This window comes from Struthio camelus, chromosome 3 (genome assembly GCF_040807025.1).
Source record: "Struthio camelus isolate bStrCam1 chromosome 3, bStrCam1.hap1, whole genome shotgun sequence".
Classification (NCBI taxonomy): Eukaryota; Metazoa; Chordata; class Aves; order Struthioniformes; family Struthionidae; genus Struthio; species Struthio camelus.
The window spans coordinates 41,152,336-41,173,255 of NC_090944.1; the positions used below are offsets into that span (position 1 = coordinate 41,152,336).

Consider the following 20,920-nt stretch of genomic DNA (forward strand, 5'->3'; position numbering starts at 1 on the left):
TTGCTTCCACTTTGCATAATAGCTGAGCACTGATCTTTATTCATAGGCTGTCCTATTACATATTCAACGAGTGGTTTTTGCCCGGGCAGGAAAATGTTGCTCTGTAACTTCTTTCGCCTACTGGCTTTTTGTGGCCATAATTGATTTGTATGAATTAATGCATTTTTTTTCCTTTGAAGTGTTTAATATTGCACACTGTCATTAACCTGAAATAACTACAGAGATTACTTGTAAACATTGTTTTTGTCTGACCTCAGGTTTGTCAGTGCTATTCTACTGATTAATTTGCTTCTTTATTGCTTAAATATATTTAATTTCCTTAAGTTATTTCAGAAATAAACACAAATTAATGAACTTTAGGCTCCTGAGAAAATAAGAAACTCGTCCTTTCCAGAAGAACAGCAGATAGTTCGCTGCTGATGTTATGATCTTTCCTTTTGTTAACAGAAAAGTTTTAAACTAAAATATTAAATTATAATGTTAACAGTCTCCCTCCTCATTTATTAAGGTAGACTTTCATCATGTCAAGCCTCATCCTGGTCTTGCCTCGTTAATGTAGAACTTATTTGTCCGCGATAATATATGCCCAGCTCAGACAGGGCTGAATAAGCTCTGTTGTGGTAAAAAGTTTACAGTGGCTGTGTAAATATCCTATAGGAGAAAAATAGGGACAGCACATAGATACCACAGAAATTCCTTGTCCCTGCAGCCTGAAATTGGCTTCTCTCTTCAGAAGGCACATCCCAGGGTTTTAGTATGGGGAAGAAGTTGGACAAGCTTTTGGGCAAGCCACACCTTCCCTTGCCACGTTGCTTTTAAACCATTTTGGCTACAGTAAGCAATTGTATAAGCTGAGGAAGTTTATCTTCAGTGGGAAGCTAATGATGTGTTTTCCTTAAGTTGAATTCTTCTTTCTTGGGTTGTAACTGCTTTAGCTGAAACTTTATTGTGTTCAGGCAAGTGGCCTGCAAAACTCCGGCCTGGAGCACTAAAACTTAAAATACCGTAAATAGGAAAATGGGATCTTCCTGTACTATGGATCTGCAAAAAAATTAAGGATAGGGCAAATATGCTGAGTCTGTAGTGTTTTGTGGGGGGAAGACTGACAGATCAAGAGGGGGCTAGCCTTTGAACCATTTAAGACATGCATTGCAAACAGCTCGATTGTTAGCTCTTACCTGACAAGTATTCGTTTTTACATAGAAGTGCAGTTTCTGAAATAACGTGTTAACCTTTAGTGAGGGACTGTTAGAGCACTTGATCTCTGAAATCTCATTTTACAATGGTAGCGCTTATTTCTAAAACTGCTGATCATCTCGATCGTTTTGGTCTTAAAAGTCAAGCAGTGGACATCAGGGGTTCTGAGTCTTTGAGACCAGGAGCAAGAAAATTAAAAGCAAAATGGCTACCCAAAATATAGCCAATGCTTCCACTGCCAAGGGAAAGCCTTCTTCTGAATTCTTGCTCTTCTTGGAATAGCGTTCAAAGGAATAAGTCCAACTGGAAGGATTTCTCTTGCTTCTTAGCATTCAAATAACATTCCTATTTGAAATTCGAAACAGCAATACGATAAGCTGGAAGAGCTCATTAACTTTAAAGAGTTAGCTAGTAAATGCAGGTCTAGAAATCTTTAAATGTGACTTAAAAGTGTAGTCTTAGTCTCTTTCCAGTGCTTTAGATGAAAAAAATTTACACCTAGGAGCTGAGTTAAGGATCAGAAAGAGGCAAAAAATTCTTTTCAAGGCTGCAGGAAAGTGCTTGTACAGTATTTTAGTACTCTGCTGTGGTTGCATTGGTAAACTAGACCTGCATCTGTCAGACAGGGAAAAAATAATTTGCTTGAAACATTTCTTATCTCTTCAACCTGCCTTTCTGCTTCTGATGTTAGTTATTTAATCTCTTAATTCCTTAGAATTTGGAACAAGGCAGACTTCAGAGAAGTGTCTTTAACAGTGATGTATTATTCCAAATCTGAGCACCAACGTAAGGAAGTATGTTTAATGTGAGGCCACACAGTAACTTCAGGTCACACATCGAGTGTCTCTGGGAGAGTTCAGGGCCAGCATATTCTAGGCCTGTGTCTCAACATGCCAGCACAGCTGAGAAGCAATGATAAGGCTCACAAAGCAACCTGAATCTGTGGGGCAGAATTCACTGGGCTGTGAATGGCAATTCGTACTATGTTTTAGGAAGGAAGGGAACTAAATGTATTCAGTTTTGTTGCATCTGTATTTTTGGATATTTTAATGAGTTTGTTTTACAAATTGCTATAGAAGTGCTCCCTAAGAATCTGTGTGCTACTGTTGTAATGTCTGTGTGTGCATATGTCTTAAAGGATTTGTTACATTAATATAAGATTGCGCTGCATTTAATTTCAAGGTAGGTGCAGATATATATCTTATGAAGCTTTTAACTGGAGAGAAAGAGGTGACTTCTACTAGTTTCTGCTGATGTTTGCCTCTGACCCATAGCCATAAGGATTATTCGAAAAGTAAGACCTTGTTGTTGCTACTAAGCTAACTCTTTAAAGTTTTCTGGGCTTCCTAGCTTAATCTGGTTAACTCAAATATTTTGGGACATCAATTAGAAGTAGAAACCAAAAATAAAATTGTTGGCTATGGAGATTGTTAGCAGTGACTTGCTTGCTTAGGAAAATAGCTATCAGTTCTTATTCAAATACTGCTTATTCCTGCTGTCAGTATAGAATTATGTCAAAAAAAAACTTAACAATATGTAGAATTTTGGAAATATAACTAATTTATTTCTCCATTCCCTTTAGGTCCAAGATGGGCCTCTTGGAACACTGGTGTTTTTATTTGCATCAGATGTGCTGGAATACATCGAAATCTTGGGGTCCATATATCAAGGGTCAAGTCTGTCAACTTAGACCAATGGACACCAGAGCAAATACAGGTAAAATATCTTAAAATTTGTTTTCAAATTGTATGGATGTGTATGGACTCAAAAAAAAAACTGGGTTTGGGGTTAATTGCTTTAAATTTAAGTGATTTCATCAACTTCTGGAGATGTTAACTTCCCCATTTTACATTTTGGGTGTTCTTCTGAATTGAATTTTCCGATGTCATAATAATTAACCTGGCCATTGCAGTTGTTGAATAATCGTACTGTATGTAGAGTTTGAGTAACTATTTAAAAATGGTAGCATCTTTATTGGCAATATTTTTAAGTGCACGTGTATAGAGCTAACAAATCTGGAACCTCAGTGTTACCATTTCATTTATAGATGGCTACACCTGAAGTGTTCTTGTTGAATTCACAGGCATGTAACACTTGCAGATTTTTTGCCAGGTTCATGCTCCGTATATTTATACCTCTGTTTTGTGCTGGGGAACTTACATGAGCCAGAGACTATAGTATAAGCTGTCATCTCAGCTGTGTGTTATCTTTGTCTCCTTGCTCCAGTCCAAAATAACAGAAGTTTCATTTTCATGTTGTGATTAATTTGGAATAAGATCTTTTCCTCATGAGGAAAGATCTTTTCTTCATGAGGAGTCTTGGGACATGGAGGAAATCCTGTTACGTTAATGGATTTGTAGATGGTATTTCTGGTGTCTTACCAATATGGAGTTGATACCCCTTTCTGGTCCTGCAAGCCGGATAACAAAATCCAGCATAATGTATCCTGTGATTTCCAAGACTGAGGGACAAAGAAGTTTCAGAAGCTACCTGCTAATGAAAGTGATCAGCATATCAGATGGCCCAGTGCCTGTTTACAGGAAAAGCGTGGTGTGTGTAAGCAGTTAATTTGACGACTGGTATAGTGAAAATGAAGTGTAGAAACGTCTGGCTCCTTCCTCCCACAAAAGATTAAAGTGTACAGTACTTTGGTCATGGGTGTCTTGGTATGCGCTCTTAGGCAGTGGCATAATATCAAAAGCATGTATAATATTCAGTAAGAAACATGTGACATGGCGTGTTGGACTCTGGTAAGACAACACATATAGGAAACTGAAAAGGTGTGGCTTGCTGACTTCGGTATGGTCAAAGAATCTTATCTGTGGATGCCAATGCTTTATTGAATAATACAAAAATGAGGCTTTGTAACACGCAGTGGTAATTTTACTGTCTTGCTTCCAGCAGACTTCAGTTGTAGGTGGATCGGAAGCCTTCTGATCTGAAGATATATTTAACTAGTTCTGTATGTTAAAGTCCATAAAACTTATAAAAACCTGCTAAACTATGAGCTTCTGAAACCTTGTGGCTTCAGAATTAGGAGATTGTTCTGCCTGTCTGAGGTGTACGTGAGGCAGCTGTAAAAGCTGTTCCTGTGGGATTGAGTTAATAAGATCCTGCTGCAGAGCTGCTGCTCAGCCATATATGTAATCTCTAGTAGAATTTGGGTCAGTTCTGGTCTGGAACTGTCTTAAGGCACGACCGCAGCTGATGTTACAGCCGTGTACTATGGGGATTCATACCTCTTCCTGCTACTTTTTGGCCTCCAAAGACTATTTAAACTCGGTAGCACTTTTTCAGTAGAAGAGAAGGTATTTGCATTCTGAGGAGTGGTATTTGTTCTTGTAAGATATTGCAGGGAAAAGTTTCAAGCCCTTATGGCTTCAAGAGGCTGAAGTGGCTAAACAGACTGCTGATAATGCAGGCTTTATTTGAGGAAGTCCATGTTCAGTTGGGGTGTTAGGAGCTATAATATAACAGAATAACTTTCTGATGAAAGTGATGGTTGCTACTTTGAGGTGGAGATTTGAATTAACAGAATTCCTAGTCCTGAGTGGAGCAGGGCAGGAGCCGATCCTGAATCAAGTTCCCTCGGTTCACTGCAGGCTTGTGTGAGCTGCAGCTCTTTAATATTACTAACAAATGACAGGAATCCCTTTGAAAGGATTCGTGTTTATCGTAATGCCCCAGCTTAAGTGTTTTACAATAAATAGTTTCTTAATGTGTTATATCTCTACTGTAACGAGGGACTGTGCAACAGAGACCGTGAAAGCTTTCTGTGTGGTATCTCTGGAAAACATGTTCTAGGCCTCTTCCTGTTCAGTAGAGGAAAGTACGGAAGAGTTCACGCATTTGTCTGACTTTTGCATACCTTCTCTTGGTGTGCCAGCTGGTGACTTTTCCATGCCTGAAGCCTGCTCCTTACTTTCTGCTGCCTCCTTTTGACATCAGTTATTCTGTGATTTTGGATGTGCTGGAGATTTGTTCCTCCACTAGCTCAGGTCCTAAATACAATGACAGCTATTTGCTCTGCTTCCTTCACGCTGCTGTTTTCAGCATCAATACTGCATAGGGATCTTTTTAATTTTCTTTCTGTAATACCTAAAAGTCATCTTATTCCCGCTGCTCTTGGTCTGAGGAGCCATTCTAAGGTGTATGGCAGCATGGCACATGGCCATGATGTTTCTTTATGCCTTATGTTGTTCTAAACTCAACTGTGGCTTCATTTAACAGTTGCCCTGCCTTTCTCAGTCAGAGTTACGAACAGGGGTCCTGTCTTGGCCTTGTTAGAGGGGACGTTGACAAGACTACGTGTCATCTTTGTCAGGGAGGAGTGAAGATGTTCATGGCAGACAGTCATTCTTCGTAACTTAGGGATGCTGTTTAGATGGCTGCTTCAGGAGTGGAACGGTTCTTTGGCATCAGTATGCTTGAGCATACCGGTGGTCAGAACATGTACACGTTTTTCCTTCTCATGTTTTGAGAATTGCAAGTGGCAGAATTCTTCACTACTATGAAGAAGCAGGTAGGAACCTGGTCCTTTCTGCTGTCTTTGAAATTCTTGAAGCTCTGGATGCGGGTCAGTGCTGAGATGCATTATGTGAGCAGATGTGAGCGACTAGAATGCAAGTGGGAAGCAAATTGTGTGCCTTGGTGGACTTCTGAGTAGTGGGGACTGCATGAAATGGATTGAAATGTTTAACAGGAAGACCTACAATATGAGAACAAGCTGAGTTTGGAATCCGTGTACCCTATGTGCCTCTCTCCCTGCTATTTTTCTGCTTTTTCAGATTCTCTTCAGAGAATGTTACTGGAACTTTTAAGTGCTCCAGTCCGACCTTGGTAGCTGTGTCCAGCATTTGTTTTGTCAGTGTGGAATCCAGAGGGTCAGTAGGCTTGGGGCAGATGCAGTCTCAGGACAGAGCTATGCTGAGCCTTTGAGATGCTTCATTTTGCAGTGAATGTGCTGTCCTCTTCTCTCCTCTAGACATGTCTTTTGAGAAGATGCCTGCCTGCTATTGCAAGGCGTAATTAAATGTGCTTGCCATTCTCTCTCTCCGCCGAGTACTTCAAATCCGTCCATTTAGGAAATCCCTGCATCCTTCAGTTGCAATTTTGATTGATTTGACCATACTTGGAGGCTTATCCAGTTGCAGGATGGTGAATTAATTTCTTATTCTAAAGGTTCTTGAAGAAGTTAATTTTGATATATTAGCCTGTTTGCTCAGTTTGCCATCAGATTTGAATCTGGTGCTTAGGATGCTTGTGAATTCTCCATCTGAGCTCCTGAATTGTTACTTCTCCCTCTTCTCTGTATTGTGAAGTTCTTTGCGACTGTGATTATTGACCAGAAACATAGGGGTTGTTTTGGCGTGTATGGTTTGCGCCTTATGTATCCTGTCAGAGTGTGTTAATCTAGAGTGAAACCTGGGGCTGGGAGACCAGCTTTTCTATTGCTCCTGACGTCTTGTGCTTCTGTGATTGAATATGTTCTCCGTAACCCCTGATATTCAAATGACTCTTCTTTATTTTAAATCTCTGCAGATTGTAGTCCTCTTGGAGAGGTTGCACAGCCATCCCTATTAGGTGATGTTAGAGTTGTGCTATTTCCATGCAAGGTCTTACCTAACGAGCCAGTATGAACCTGAAGATTTGTTGTGTCACTCCCCAGATTGGTCACCACGTTCTAGCAAAGCTTAGCGCCATTGCAGAACTCCCTATGCGGCTCTTCCCGTCCAAGCATCTGCTACCCGACTGCTGATGTGCTATTAACAGCTTCATCAAACGCTCCCGAAGCACACAGATCTAATGTGGCTGTCAAATGATTGAGGGCAATTTTAACTGTCCAGGAGGGTAACTTCATGTAGTTTCCCTGTATGTGCAAGGGTCTTTTCAAAGAAAGATTGTTGTGGTTTTGGGGAGGTGTATTTAAGAGTAACTGATACTTCTTTTATTTTGCCCTCCTTTCCCTTGAATCACTCAAATATGATTCTGTATTGAGGAAGTGAAATGATAATGAATGTATTCTCTAGCCCCTCTGACTCACTCTAAGGAGAGCATGTCCTCTGTAGATATAAGAGTTGGTTTTGTTTTGTTTCACCCACAATCTGCTCAATTTCATGAAGTAACCTCAGTCTACTCTCAAATATCTAACATGATATTTTTTTATACCTTCTTAATAATCTAGGTACTCTACTTGAACTGATAGAACATGAGGTACGGTATATTAATATGAAACTTTGGGAAGAAATCATCAATTGTAGCACACATGCTAACGTACTGAATTAGTTTGAGAAGTGGAAACTCTTAAATGCTATAGTTCTGGAGCATCCAAATTCTTCAAAACCTGCAGTGTCATTTAAGCACACTTCTAGCATTCTGATAACTTTAGGTTTTACGGTATTGATGGTCATGAGCTAATTGTTTTCTACTGCCTTTCCTTAGTGCATGCAGGAAATGGGAAATACCAAGGCAAGATTACTCTATGAGGCTAATCTACCGGAGAACTTTCGAAGACCTCAAACAGATCAGTATCCTTTTTGTTGCAGTTTTCATGTTTAAATGACTCTAATGCAATTTAAATGTTATGACTGTTTCAAAAGACTGTTAGATTTGGCAAATCATACTATTAACCATTTCATTGATATATAAGTCCTGGGAAATAGCAGTAGAAGTTGGAAATGGTTCAGAAAAATTGTAAATGACTTGAGTTATAACAAATATACTTTATAAAGAGATTTTGCAAGCCTCATTTATTTTTACTGTTGAAAGAGGTGATTTCATAAGTTCCATATGTGTAGGAATTTAGAGTGATACCAGAGAGCTCTTGAATATTCTGTCTTTATCTTGAATAACTGCCAGCTGAAGTTAGAAGCATTTGCTCAGGAAATAATGAGTTGAATGGTAAAGTAAAATTGGCATTTGGACCTTACTTGACTGAAGTAGGGATTTCTGCCTCTTGATTTTAAGTGTTCTGTAGTTTCTGGGATTGAAGTGTATGTATTCTGTGAACTGTGTGAGCATGAATGGTTAGCATGGAAATATTTAAATAAACTAAAGCTCTCTGATAGCTATCATTTGTTTTGGAGTGTGGTTATTACTGTGTACCTAGAAGGGGAGGGTTGGAGGAAAAGCTGTCTACCACTGATCAAGGGCTTTCCTCAGGAATTACCTCTTTCATATGTACTGAGTCCTTCGGATCATACATAATTGCATTAATTTAGATTTGTATTAGCTCCTGATTCAGTGATTGTACTCCACGGGTAAGGTTTGGTTCATGTATTCTACTGGACCTTAACACTTACGGTTAAGCGACTCTTGCTTCTCTTAGCTTAAAGAAGATATAGCCTATGGAGGCAAATAAACTGACATAGTCATAATTGGATCTGAATTTTCTCCTTTTGTATCCAAAAGTGATCATGGTTCACTTGTTTATTAGATATTATGCTTGATATGTTACATGCGGAAGATCTTTTGAAGGGTCAGGCTGTTCATTATTAAAGGCACTTGAACCAAACAGTTATGTTTCCTGCTATTCTGGTCGCTTTGAATTAAAGATAGCTATGCATAAGAGCAAGAATAACTGGAACTGGATAGTGCTGTAACATTTAAACTTTAATATTATAGAACTTTATTGCAGTCATAAGACTAAAACTTTTTTGGAAGTTGATCTTGAAGTTGCATATTTTGTACTTACTGCAGTTAACTTGAATTTACTGTTACTATTGCAGGAGAAGCAATAAGGCTTTGCTTTAAGCTTTTGTTGTCAGATAAGACCAAAAATCTCATTATCTCTATTGCACTGCAGATCTCATAAACGACTGAGGTAATCAACACTTCTGCCACTTCAGGCTTATTTTAGATTTTCAAAATAATTCTTTTGTTTACACTGTATACCTTCAGATAATTATATAGTCTCTTGAACAGTTTTCTGTTTCTAAATGCTAACTTCATACACTCAGTATATTTAATTGCATGTGTTCTCTTATTAAAGATAGCGCCAGATGACAGGACACCAGCCGTTTCTGCTTTAATTCTCAATTCTCCTTCAACTTTGGCAGCTACTTAGCTACCGACTGTAGGTGACAAGCTGCTGTGATACAGGCTCCTTTGCCTTTTCCTATTCACTTGACCTTTGTTTGTATCAGTACAAAATCATCGTTGTATCTGCAAGCTATTCTGATTGTGAATATTTTCAGTACTCTGAATATCCTTTTGGATGAGCTATGAAAACACCTTGTTATATAATGATCGTTGTTGTGTATAGTGTTCTGTATTCATATTTAACTTCCTATAGCATGATGATACAGACATTTCTACTTTCTAGGTAGCAGAATAGAGGCACAGGAGGAATTCCCGTGTGGGGTTTGTCAGCAATCTCCTTTCAAAGGTCCCCAGTCTCACTTCTACTTTTTAATCACAAGACTGACCTTTCTGGCATTTCTCATTCTTCTGTTGTACCTGGCAAGATCTTCTGGCCTAGAAGCTGACTTTGAGGATTATCTTGAAGGTCCCGTTGACCTTGAAGGTCAACGTTAGCTTTCTGTTTTAAAGTTTTGTTCCAAGAGTAGGTTAAATCACTGTGTGGTTTTCTTATGTCTTCATTTTACTTGCCTCTGAAAACAGCTTTGACATCTATTGAGCTTGTTTTAAATTCCTTTAGTAACAAGAGCATGGTAGATTATTTATCTGTAAAAATTTAGAGATGGTCCAAAAATTCGTGCTTGTTGAAAAGTGTCAACTTGAATACAGTGGATAGGTTTCAAAACACATAAGTTACTACCGCTGTGTAATAGCTTCCTGAAAATTAAACCTTATCAAATTTAAATACTTATGATTCCATGTGAATGATTTTCCAGTTAAAACTTTCTAATTGTCTGAAACATCCCATGTGAAGTCAAACCTCCTACGCACTAAGCATTCTGGGAAACTGCTCAAAGTAGGGTAAGATTTCTGCAGGATGACGGCTAAAATACGTAACACCAAAATCTGAACAACCAAAACTGAAACACTTGACAAAGTAAGTGTTCCATTTGAAATGTTAATTTTGGCAAATAGCTAAGACTTCACCTTTGAAGAAAGAGGAAGTTGTTCTAAAATATCTTACGACAATCAACTCTAAATCCAGTAATTTTCCCCCTTCCGTTAATAGTAAACTTTAATAGTTAATAGTAAACAGTTAATAGTAAACTTTTATCTGCTAATGTAGCAACATCCAAGGACTGATTTATGCCTATCGTTATAGTGCATGTAAACTGCTGTATCTAGTTTTGAATGTTTTCAGTCTGCTTTTAATTATTTGTATATATCATGAAACATCAGACATTAGTTACAATTGAATACAGATAACCAATTACGATCCAAAATCGTATCTATGTACTGGTGTACTGTTTTGCTGATTCTGTGTGTCAAGTATGCTGGATAAAGCTGCTTGCTCTGGACATTGAGAACAAATTCTATCTGTAAGAGGTCTAAAATACAGGTCAGGACCCTACACCTTTGTTAGGAAGAAAGAGGCATGACTAATTGCACTGTGAAGGTATCTGGTTTTAATTCACTGACCAGAAAAGCAGTGTGAAGTGACCAAATTGGGAAACTACAAGTTAAAATGCTTAAACTCATCTCGCTTGGTTTAGTAAAATGCATGTATATTAACTATATATGTAATCAGTAGGTGTAAGCATTTATCGCTAGTGTTAAAAGCTGTCTTGAGTGAGGTGGTGAGCTGAAAGAATACCAACATGAGGAAACACTGACTATCAAAAAAGCTCACAAACTATCGAAAGATTGGGAGGGGAAACAGCTGCTCTTTTTGGCAGCGGTCTAAGTGTGGAATCCTTGCTGTATTAGTCTTCCTCTTTCTCTTACTTTCTGTTTTTGGAATACAAGGTTGCAAGAATGTTTTCCAAATTCCACTATAGCCCTGTTTTTTGCAGCAGAGGCTTCAGCCCTGCATAAACGCAGCTAGTAAGCACATTGTATACTTGGTTCTTGCTTGAAAGGTCTTGGCTTTTGCTATTGGTATTTCATTTACCTAGGAATTAATCCTAATCACAGTATAGATATAGTTGCAGTGATTATTTTCCCCGTAGGGGGGGAGTTTTGCCTGTCATTCATTCCTTCCTGGGTTTTGTTTGGTTTTTTTTGTTTGTTTGTTTGTTTGTTTTTCGTTAAGCTGAAAATGGATGAGAATGAGCTGGATAAGTAGGTTAGGTCATGTCTCCTGTGACAATTGCATAAGCCAATTTAAAACCAAATATGATTACTGAGGATACAATTTGATGTGCGGAATGAAAGAGCTGAGAGTACTCTGAGCTCACTGTTAATGTTAAGAGCTAGTATGTGGAATTAAGGTATCTTTCCTTTGACTGAGCAAAATTGATATGGGAGTTAGAAATACAAAGAATCTGAGCTTCCACAGTTGCAGTTTTGCTTTTTGGATGGATAATCATACTGCAGAACAAATGAGATAAAATTTGCTCTACAGATAGGAGAGAATCAGCTTTGTATATGGTTAAAGTATTCAAACTGCTTTGGAAGAGCTGCTTTAGGTGTTTACAAATAAGCTCAGACAATAGTTGAAGAAAATACAACCAATGTCCTTTTGTGTGGCTGAGCTAGTGACTCATCAGATCTGGTTTTCTATGTCAGTAAGCTTGCTGCTGTTTCCACTTTTCCTTCAGTATCTTTTCATCGATATTGCTTTAGTTTTCTTTCCCTTCCACAGAGAAGTTTATTACAGTAAGTCATCCATGAGAGTTTTCTGTTGATCTCGGAGAACAGTTTATGATCAACTTTTGATGCGTGGTACAAACTGTGCAAATCAGAAAACAGCTACATAAATATCACCTTTTTTCTGAAAAGAAAATAATCTTTCTGAGATATGGCAAACTGTGCTTTAATTATTTACTGTAAGTATGCGAGTACCTTTGCAAGTATTTACAGCACTACAGCTCTGCAGCTTATAAATATTAAATTAAAATATCCTAGCTGTGGGACACTGAAATACTTTTAGTATATCTTTCTCAAACTATTTCAGTAACAGATTAACCTGTGATTGGTTTTTTCCTTAGTAAAGGGAAGCTCTTTCTGGACAACGCTGTAGCAGTTGTTTTATATAAAAGAGAGTTTTATTTTCTGTTGCTTTAAAACTAAAAGATGAAATGGAACAAGAATTTGATGAAATTCTTCAACCTAAAAAGCTGACAAGTTATTAGAATTAATGTTGCTGTTTAACTAAATGCATGTTTTCCTTAAACTAGCTATTTCCAGAGCTGTGGAATTTTTCATCAGGGATAAATATGAAAAGAAGAAGTATTATGATAAAAATGCAGCTAATGCCTTCAATGTAAGTAGACAATTTCACTGATAATTCTTTTCTTACTTGCAAGCTATATAAGGGAGATGTAGAAAACGTTTTGGTATAATTTTGTAACAGAAGAGATACTATATTCAGACATATTAAATTTAACAGCAGAACACTTTTTGACACATGGCTAAAAGCGCCTTTTTGATATCTTTTGAAATCTGTTTCCAGGTTCTGTAAGGTCAGTATACATTGTATATTACATTTATAAGATCAGAGCATCCAACAAATAGCTTGCTTCAAGCCTTTTGTATTATGGTGTTTTGCTCTTTCAGTGATGCTTCTTTTTTTTTTTTTTTTTTTCTGACTGTCTTTTCGTGTGGTACAGGAGTAAAATAGGATTGCTGTTTACGACTACTTTGGTTTTTTTTAATGCAGCTATTTTTTGGGGCCTCTGATCAAGCTTATGTAATTTTTTATTTATACAAGTGTGTATGTTTAAACCCTCATTTTTCTATATCTACAGTACTGAAATACAGCCTAGCATGTAAGCATCACTGCATCTGAGTGGGCAGTGAACTTTGATAGGAAGATGAATGCCAGGTTGAGAGGAAAGAGCGGGAATTTATGCTGCCTTTGCTAGCAGTGAAAATGAATCTCTGAACTATGCTTTCATTTTAGGATAAAACCAAGCTGGAAACTTGAGAATTACAGTTCACTAGGTATACTTGAAGTAGAAGGGAAGTTGCCTCACTTAAGAGGTGAAGTAGAAATCATAGTTTGAATTACGATGTTAGTTACCCGTGTTTACTTTGATTCTGAAGTAGAGATTGGAAAAATAGTTGAAAATTATACCTCTGAAATAAGTTTAAAAGTATCACAAGATCATTCTAGGTGTCTATTATATTAGAATCCAGTGGTGCTTTAATATATTTGAAAGTTTAATCAGATTTTGCTTATCCTATTGCAAACTAATATAAATTGCTTACCTCTTACGGAACCAAGAGTAGAGTCCAGAAATCCTGAAGCAACAGCGTGTTACTGCTGACTAGGTAACAGCCTTTTATTTCTTCTACCTGGGCTTTTCAGTCAATAACTGACATAAAGTGCCTGAACTGTCTAAAGAGACTGGAGCCAAATCTGTCCTATTATGAAATAATTTAACACCAGACGAGTCATGCACATGCACATTCATCTGCTTTTCTTCAGGTTTGAAGGAGACAGTCTATTGAGGGGGGATTATATATGGCAAAACCCTAAATGCGCACATGACCAAATTTGCTAAGCTAGTGTAGTGAGGAGGGGAAGATTCCTGCTTGTAGTCTTGTGGCCCTCTGTTAAAAGTTTTGGTAACACTCAGAGCAGCTGATAGCATGATAATTTTATCAGTAATAGTCCTGTGAACCGTTCAGCTAGTATAAGGGTTGCTTGTTTTACCTCAGTTACTTAATTTCACTGAGGTGGTATTTAAAACTATAAAGGGTTTTCTGGATTTGGTCCACTGTTACAAGGAGCTTGTAATAAAAGCTTCAGGTAGCATCAGGGTTGTAATTTTAACGTAATTTAGTCAATATAATGTACTATTTCACTGTTAGTTTAATTATTGGGAAGGAGATGTTTATCTAACAGTACAACTTTTGTGTTAATGTATTCTGTCTGTTGGAGCCTAGGATATGTTAGGGTTCAGGTCTTGATTCCCTGACGCTCAAGATTCTTACATCTTATGTCTTTTGTTACAATATGTTAATTGTGTAATTGTGCGTTCTCTGACCACACTGTTGTAATACTACTAAGTTTGAAATTTTACAGACACGTACTATGCTGATAAAATTAGCTAGTGCAAAGACCAGTAGTATGACCAAACATGCAGACTGAAAATAGGCAAATATGGAAAATATAATGATTTTTGTCATGGTTCACTGAAAAGCGATGCAGGATAAAGCTGTGGGCAACAAACAAAAGTATTTTCAGTTACTGGTTGCATTTTAAATAGGGTAATACATTTAAATAGAAACCAAATATACGTTAGAAAAATTTAACATCATCTGAAAGAGGCATGGTTTGAAAAATAATTAACTTCACTATTAAAATGCATTTGGTCATATATTACTTGGGAATATATGTGTATTACCGTTCTGTAAACACTACATGTGATTAGGGTACTGTTAACTGTGGGAATGGACTTTTACTATTTGAATATTGGACTTATGAGCAGCAGTAGTTGTTGACAAATAGAGTTATTTAAAGTTATTTCAGCATGATATTCTCCTCCTCCTAGAATTAATTTTATGCCAAGTCCCCTTAACAATTTTTAAGAATAAAAGTGAACTGTGAAGGATGCGAGGTATAATACAGAATCCATTAAAACAAGCTTCACATAGTATTGAGAGGATTAGGAGTCTTTATAAACTTGATGCATTTAAGATATGGTAACATGAGCAATTTACTGTGGGCTATACTGCGGCGTTAGAGTCTATATATCCCTAAAAGCTCACGTGCAGCAGTTAAGGCCTTGCACTGCTTCCGTAATTTAGTAACTCGTGTAAACAGTTACTATGGTGGTTGGTGTGAAGCAGTTTTGCATGTTAAATAAACTCTTCTTCAGGTAGGTGTTGATATGAAGCTATTTAGGAATATCGTCCCACTTCAGACTTGCACCTGATTTCCACTTTCAAACATAGGCGAATTCCCTTATATTCATCTTTTTTTTTTTTTTAATGTACATAACAGTTCTAGAACTGGAGGGTAAAGCAATTTCTTCTCCTACAATGTCAGTCTTGAAAACTGTTGCTTATTAATTCTCTTCTTTGCTTTGGGCTCTGATTAAACTGTTCCTGCTTCTGCAGGTTGTTATCTCCTGGAGCACTGTTAAAAAAGCACCGCCTGCAATTATGCAAACACTTTTCCATTAGAATCTGAGCTTGTATACTTTTAAAAAAAAATGACCCGAAACACTGGCAAAATAGTGCTTTTCCAGGAGCGAATAGGAACCTTGCTAGAGACATAAGGCAAATATCCCAAAAGAATGAAAAATAAAGCTATCTTGATTTTTTTTTTAATTTTTTTTTTTTTAGGAGAATGACCTACCTTACTCTTGTAATGAAACTCCTTATTACAGCAGACCTAGACTTGCATAGTTCTAAATCTATATATAAAAAAGGAACTCTACAAATGGAAAAAACTCAGTAGAGGCTGGGCATCAGGCTGCTTTAACTTATTCCCTCTATTCTTAAGGTGGGGTTATTTTTTGGTTTTCTTTCTTTCTTTCTTTTCTATTTTAGGCTTCTTATCCTCTGTATCCTTCCCACCAGACTCTGGCCCAACTGCAGTTACTCCTTGTCCTTAACTAATTTTTTTTTCTTCCCTATTTGGGATATATTGTTAGCTTTCTGGGTGACTTTGTATTATCTTACTTCCTTGTGACACTTTCTGCTACTACTTTGAAAGCCATGCCCTGAAGTCAGTGACGCAGACCAGAAAAAACAAACTTAGGTTAGTAAGACTTCCAGCTGTAGCCTATGATTTTCACACCACCTGTGTGTGTTTGAAAAAATGGGTCTTTCAGTTAATACCACCTGTGTGGTGGTATTTTCATTGTGGAAGCTGTGACAGATACAGATATTCTAGGCTTTGGGCCAGCTTCCTTTTCCCATTTCTCGTGAGATTTATTATCTCTACCTGGGAGGCAGTGCAGTAGAGTTTCTAACACTACTACCAGCCGTTAAGAGAAGTTTAATGAATTGAAAATTAAATGTATGCGGTTCATTTAATATAACCTATGTTACAGACTAGAAAAAATGACATCATAATGTATTTAAGACTAATCGTCTTTTAATTGAACTACCACTACTTTTGATATTTCTGAAATACTTGAATGAGACTGAAAATGGATGATGCACACACAGCTTGCTTGAAATACAGGATGAGCGGTGTTCTCAGGAATATTTTCAGAATATTAAAACAATAGCTAGAGGGCAGACTTTTCCCAGTGAAAAGAGCAGGTTCAAGTGTTACTTCTGTGATTATCGGACAAAGCACTGATTTGACAAGTTCACTTTTTGGGCTTGTTTCTTTCCTTTGATTTTTTCAGCCCAGTTTCAAAACAAAGTAGTAGAGTACAGAATGGAAAGGAGATGCAGACTGCTGGCAAGATCACTTTCTAGCCTGGAAAAAGTAGAAGTTCAGAGGTTGGGCTTACCTGTGTTAGTGGCTGTAATTGAACTTGAATAACAATGCCTCACTTCCCCTCCGTATTTAAATTTTGAGAAATAAATAAATGTGTAGTTGTCTAGAATACAGTTAACTCGATTAGTTGAGCAGGTGATGCCATGCATATGTGATGGCAGTGCCTACTTCTGTAGGAGAAGTAGTGTGTAACAAAAACATATCAATGTGGTAGCTGTTCACTCCAGAACTAGTCGTGGATGTTAAAGAACATAATTGCTATTGATTATGAGAGGGAGGAAAAAAAACGAATGCCTCACCTTTCTCACAATTGTTTTAGCTAAAGAAGTTCTGCACTGAGTATACCTAGTGCTTTAAAATGCAGTGTGGAGTTTCATCATGCAAAATGGTTTTTCTGCTACATCAGCCTTGTAAATAAGAGCTCAAAATGCAAACAGGGAGATATAAGAATTGCTAAAGTGAAATGACTTGAAGTGTTTTAGTCTCAAAGTAAATCAAAGTTTTATTGAGTTCTGAGCATAAACAGTTAACTGAAAGTTAAATGTTCAGATGCTAGTTGTCAGCTTGCAGTATGGTTTTGACATGCTTATGCACATTAGCTTTGTTCTTTTTCTGGCAGCTCCAACATGTGTGACTGGTTGCAAAGGCAACCGTTAATTTTTTCTGGTCCTTGATTATTGGCATTATAACACATAGCTGACAACTTTTCTTCCAGAGGATAGTGTCACGTACATTATTATAAGATTAGATAGGCGTGTGCTTTGTACTTGAGAACTCTAGAAGATGGCTGAAAACTGCTTTTTGTGCTATGGTATACAAGTTTAGAGGAATTTATTGCTTTAGGCACATGACCTGAAGTGGAGGTGGTTTTGGTCACTTGTCTTTAATGTTTTGTAATGACAGATCTTCCTGGGGTCTTATTACCTACTTGCACAAATGGCTTTCTGTTGGATCTGAACTAGAAAAAGATATTTTGTACCTTTCCTACAGCCTGCTCTTCAAATTTCATAATTGGTATCAGCATTGGTCTGCTTTTCTAGGAACAGCTCATCAGCTTTTTTCCCTTAGCTTCCAATGGAATGTAAGAATTAGATTAGTCAATTTTCTAATGTGTCAATTTTAACAGAATGTTTATTGCTGTGGAATGGTTTTTTTTTTGAAAACCACAATTTTTTTGCTATATTAACAAAGCAGGGTGTGCTCGTGACCAACAGTACATTCAGATACTTGGGTTTAGAGCCAGACGTGGGGTACATTTTCCATTACTGATGTTTTTGATCAGTCTTACAGAAACAAGAGGTTGCTAATATTTGTCAGATGGAAAATACATATATTACTTTGAGACGAGGTCACATTAGTGCTGCTTTTCAATGATCTCAGTCTATTAAAATTATAAACAGCTTTAAAACTGATGCTAAAGCCTTGGTGGTCAGCCCTGAGTGGTGATCAGGGTTCTGATATAAGTATTGGAGGTTCATTTGTGGCTTTCAGCTACTAAGAGGTAGTTTCACCGGAACAGAATGCAGCACCTGCTGCAGAGTTGGATGCATGTACCTGTCAGGAGTGACTGGCATGATCTGGGAGTTAGTCTAACCTCAACACTCTCACTATTGGCCTGGCCAGTCAGTAGTATTATCACAAAAATGTAGAAATAGGTTGCTGAGCAGATGCTTTCTCAGTTACCGTTTGTAGTCAAAACAGATTCGTTCGCCTACACAACAGATTGGAACAGCTCTATGAGCTATATAACACAGCAGAAGTTTTGAAAACATAAAGCCTTACTGGAACTATAAAATAGCAACATGCAGCTTGTTTTGAACCACTATTCTTCATCAGTGTTTCATCTGTTCAGTAGCTAACACCACCTAGTGGTATGTATGCATTGGAAACAGGACATAAGTGTCAGTAATACTAACTTTGAATGATCTAACCTAGACTTTGGCGGTGAAACAGGCAGAATAGTGTTGAAAGTTGTTTAGGGATAGTTTATGCTAATGAGAAGGACTATATACTGAAGTTTTTGCTGTACATTAGATCTGTAAAATATGCTGCAGTTTGAAGATATGAATGTACCACAACCTGTGAAAGTAAGGAGAGCTTGGGGGAGAGTACAAGGGAGAATGAAAATGGGTTCTCCTGAAATCTCAGAACATCCAGTAGTGCCACTGGTACATTAAAACATTCTGTATGGGTTAGATCATGAGTTAAAAATGAGCGTTCTGAAATACTCCTGAAAACCAAGTATGCAATGATTGAGTTGTTTGGTTTCTCTTCACACCTGAAGAGAGTATCAAGATTCTTAATGATGACTTTGATATTATTCAAAATTTAGAATATTCTAATTAAATAATATCCAAGATAACAAAAGAATATCTACCCATGCATTACATACCCTATTACGTTAATAGGTATCAGTTTTATTTGGTGCGGGTGCTGACACGTGAATGTGACACAATTCAGCACGGAGCTGGCCTACTCCCAGTTCTGGAGGTAGCTTGTTCAGCTTTAGCTTGATATGTTAATGGGATGCTGGTCAGCTGTTCCTTAAATATGTTGGTCCAAGTGGCAAATAGTTCTCCAGGCTTCTCAGGTACCCTGATCAGCTCTTGATACTCTTAACTGCTTAACCGCTGGCCATAAATGAATTGCTCCAGAGTCTGTTTTTTAATCCTGTTTTATGCTTCGGCAGCCACTCTGTTTGACTTGACTGGATTTTTTTCATCATTCGTGTTTATCTAGTGCAGCATGGTAGACAGCATATTTGACATGATGCAGAGGTGACAAAACTGTTCATCAGTTTGAAGTCATGCTATTGCTCCATTATATCAACTTAATCCATTCTTTATGCACTGTAATGTTTTTTCTCTTAAAGATTATCTTCATTCATATGCCTTTTGTACACTTGTTTAGTTGCGTGCTTGCATATGTGAAGCGTGCTTTCAAGCCCGGATTGTTACCCTGAAGAGAATGCAGTGCTGCTGTGTATTTTCAGATGTTACGTTTGGATATTTCTCAACTTAACCATCCTGTCTGTTATCACAGGCTAGACTGCAACTGCTTTTCATTCTATCTGGCTGCTTCTAGATTACATACTGTTTCTCCAACACTTAGTTTGCAAAATTACAATAATTAAACTTTCATAGGATTACCCTATTCTAGGTTAGACAATCCCTTAACTTATGAAGATGATATGTAGGTTGAGAAGGACCATTATGGAAGCATGAAGACGTGACACAAACATCTGTAGTGCTGATTCCCCTGCGACATCCCCACCATGAAACTCTGCTCATCTGTTTATGTGGTCAGTAGCTGTTACCTGCTGCTCACCTGTGAGAGCTATCGAACTTCAGTTCTCTAATATCTGAAGCATAAGGAAGAATTAAAGAACAAAAATCCCAGTTATCTTTAGAAAACTGAAAATATATTTAAAATGTTTGGTTATCTTGGTTTCTGTGGGAACGCTCACGTTATTGGAGTCTTAGTAACGTAAGAGTTTATGGTCTGATGCATAGTTACCTTTTTTCTGACATCTTCGGTTACAATGTGATTAAATCAGAATAAGGATCACTGTGTTGCTATAGTGACAGAATGCTACACTATAGGAAACTCAGTTTCATTGCAGCAGGTGTGTCAGTAACTTTTCTAATAACTTGAGAATTTTAAAGCAATAAGTTTAACATTGAGGATTCTACATTTCATACTCACAGGTTAAATGTGGTTTAAAAAATGATCATTTATAAATCTTTCCTGAAACTCTGCACCATCTAGTAGCATAATTTCTGAGTCTGTGAATACATGGAATATAAATATTCCAAATATGTAAGCTATGGTAGTGGTAGGATTGCCTAAAAGCCTTCTGTGATGGAATGACTGGCTGGGTAGAGGAGGGCAGAGCAGTGGATGTTGTCTCCCTGGACTTCAGCAAGGCTTTGGACACTGTCTCCCATCACATCCTCCCAGGTAAACTCAGGAAGTGAGGGTTGGATGAGTGGACGGTGAGGTGGACGGAGAACTGGCTGGACGGCCGAGCTCCGAGGGTTGTGGTCGGTGGTGCAGAACCTAGTTGGAGGCCTGTAGCTAGCGGTGTCCCCCAGGGGTCAGTCCTGGGTCCAGTCTTGTTCAATGTAGTCATCAGTGACCTGGAGGAAGGGACAGAGTGCACCCTCAGCAAGTTTGCTGATGATACAAAACGCAGAGGAGTAGCTGACACGCCAGAGGGCTGTGCTGCCATTCAGA

General features: G+C 37.8%; 1 protein-coding gene across 5 annotated transcripts in view; it reads left to right on the forward strand.

The window, feature by feature from the left end:
• SMAP1 (small ArfGAP 1) overlaps positions 1–20,920 on the forward strand; it is a 93,332-nt gene that overhangs the window by 21,450 nt on the left and 50,962 nt on the right. For 2 of the 5 annotated variants that reach the window (XM_068937495.1, XM_068937496.1), the window contains exons 2-4: positions 2,780–2,913; positions 7,639–7,724; positions 12,466–12,541. In XM_068937495.1, the coding sequence (XP_068793596.1) occupies positions 2,780–2,913; positions 7,639–7,724; positions 12,466–12,541 (296 nt within the window). Of the gene's footprint in view, positions 1–2,779; positions 2,914–7,638; positions 7,725–11,706; positions 11,935–12,455; positions 12,542–20,920 lie in introns of those variants that run through there. The other 3 variants (XM_068937497.1, XM_068937499.1, XM_068937498.1) reach the window with 3 other exon arrangements.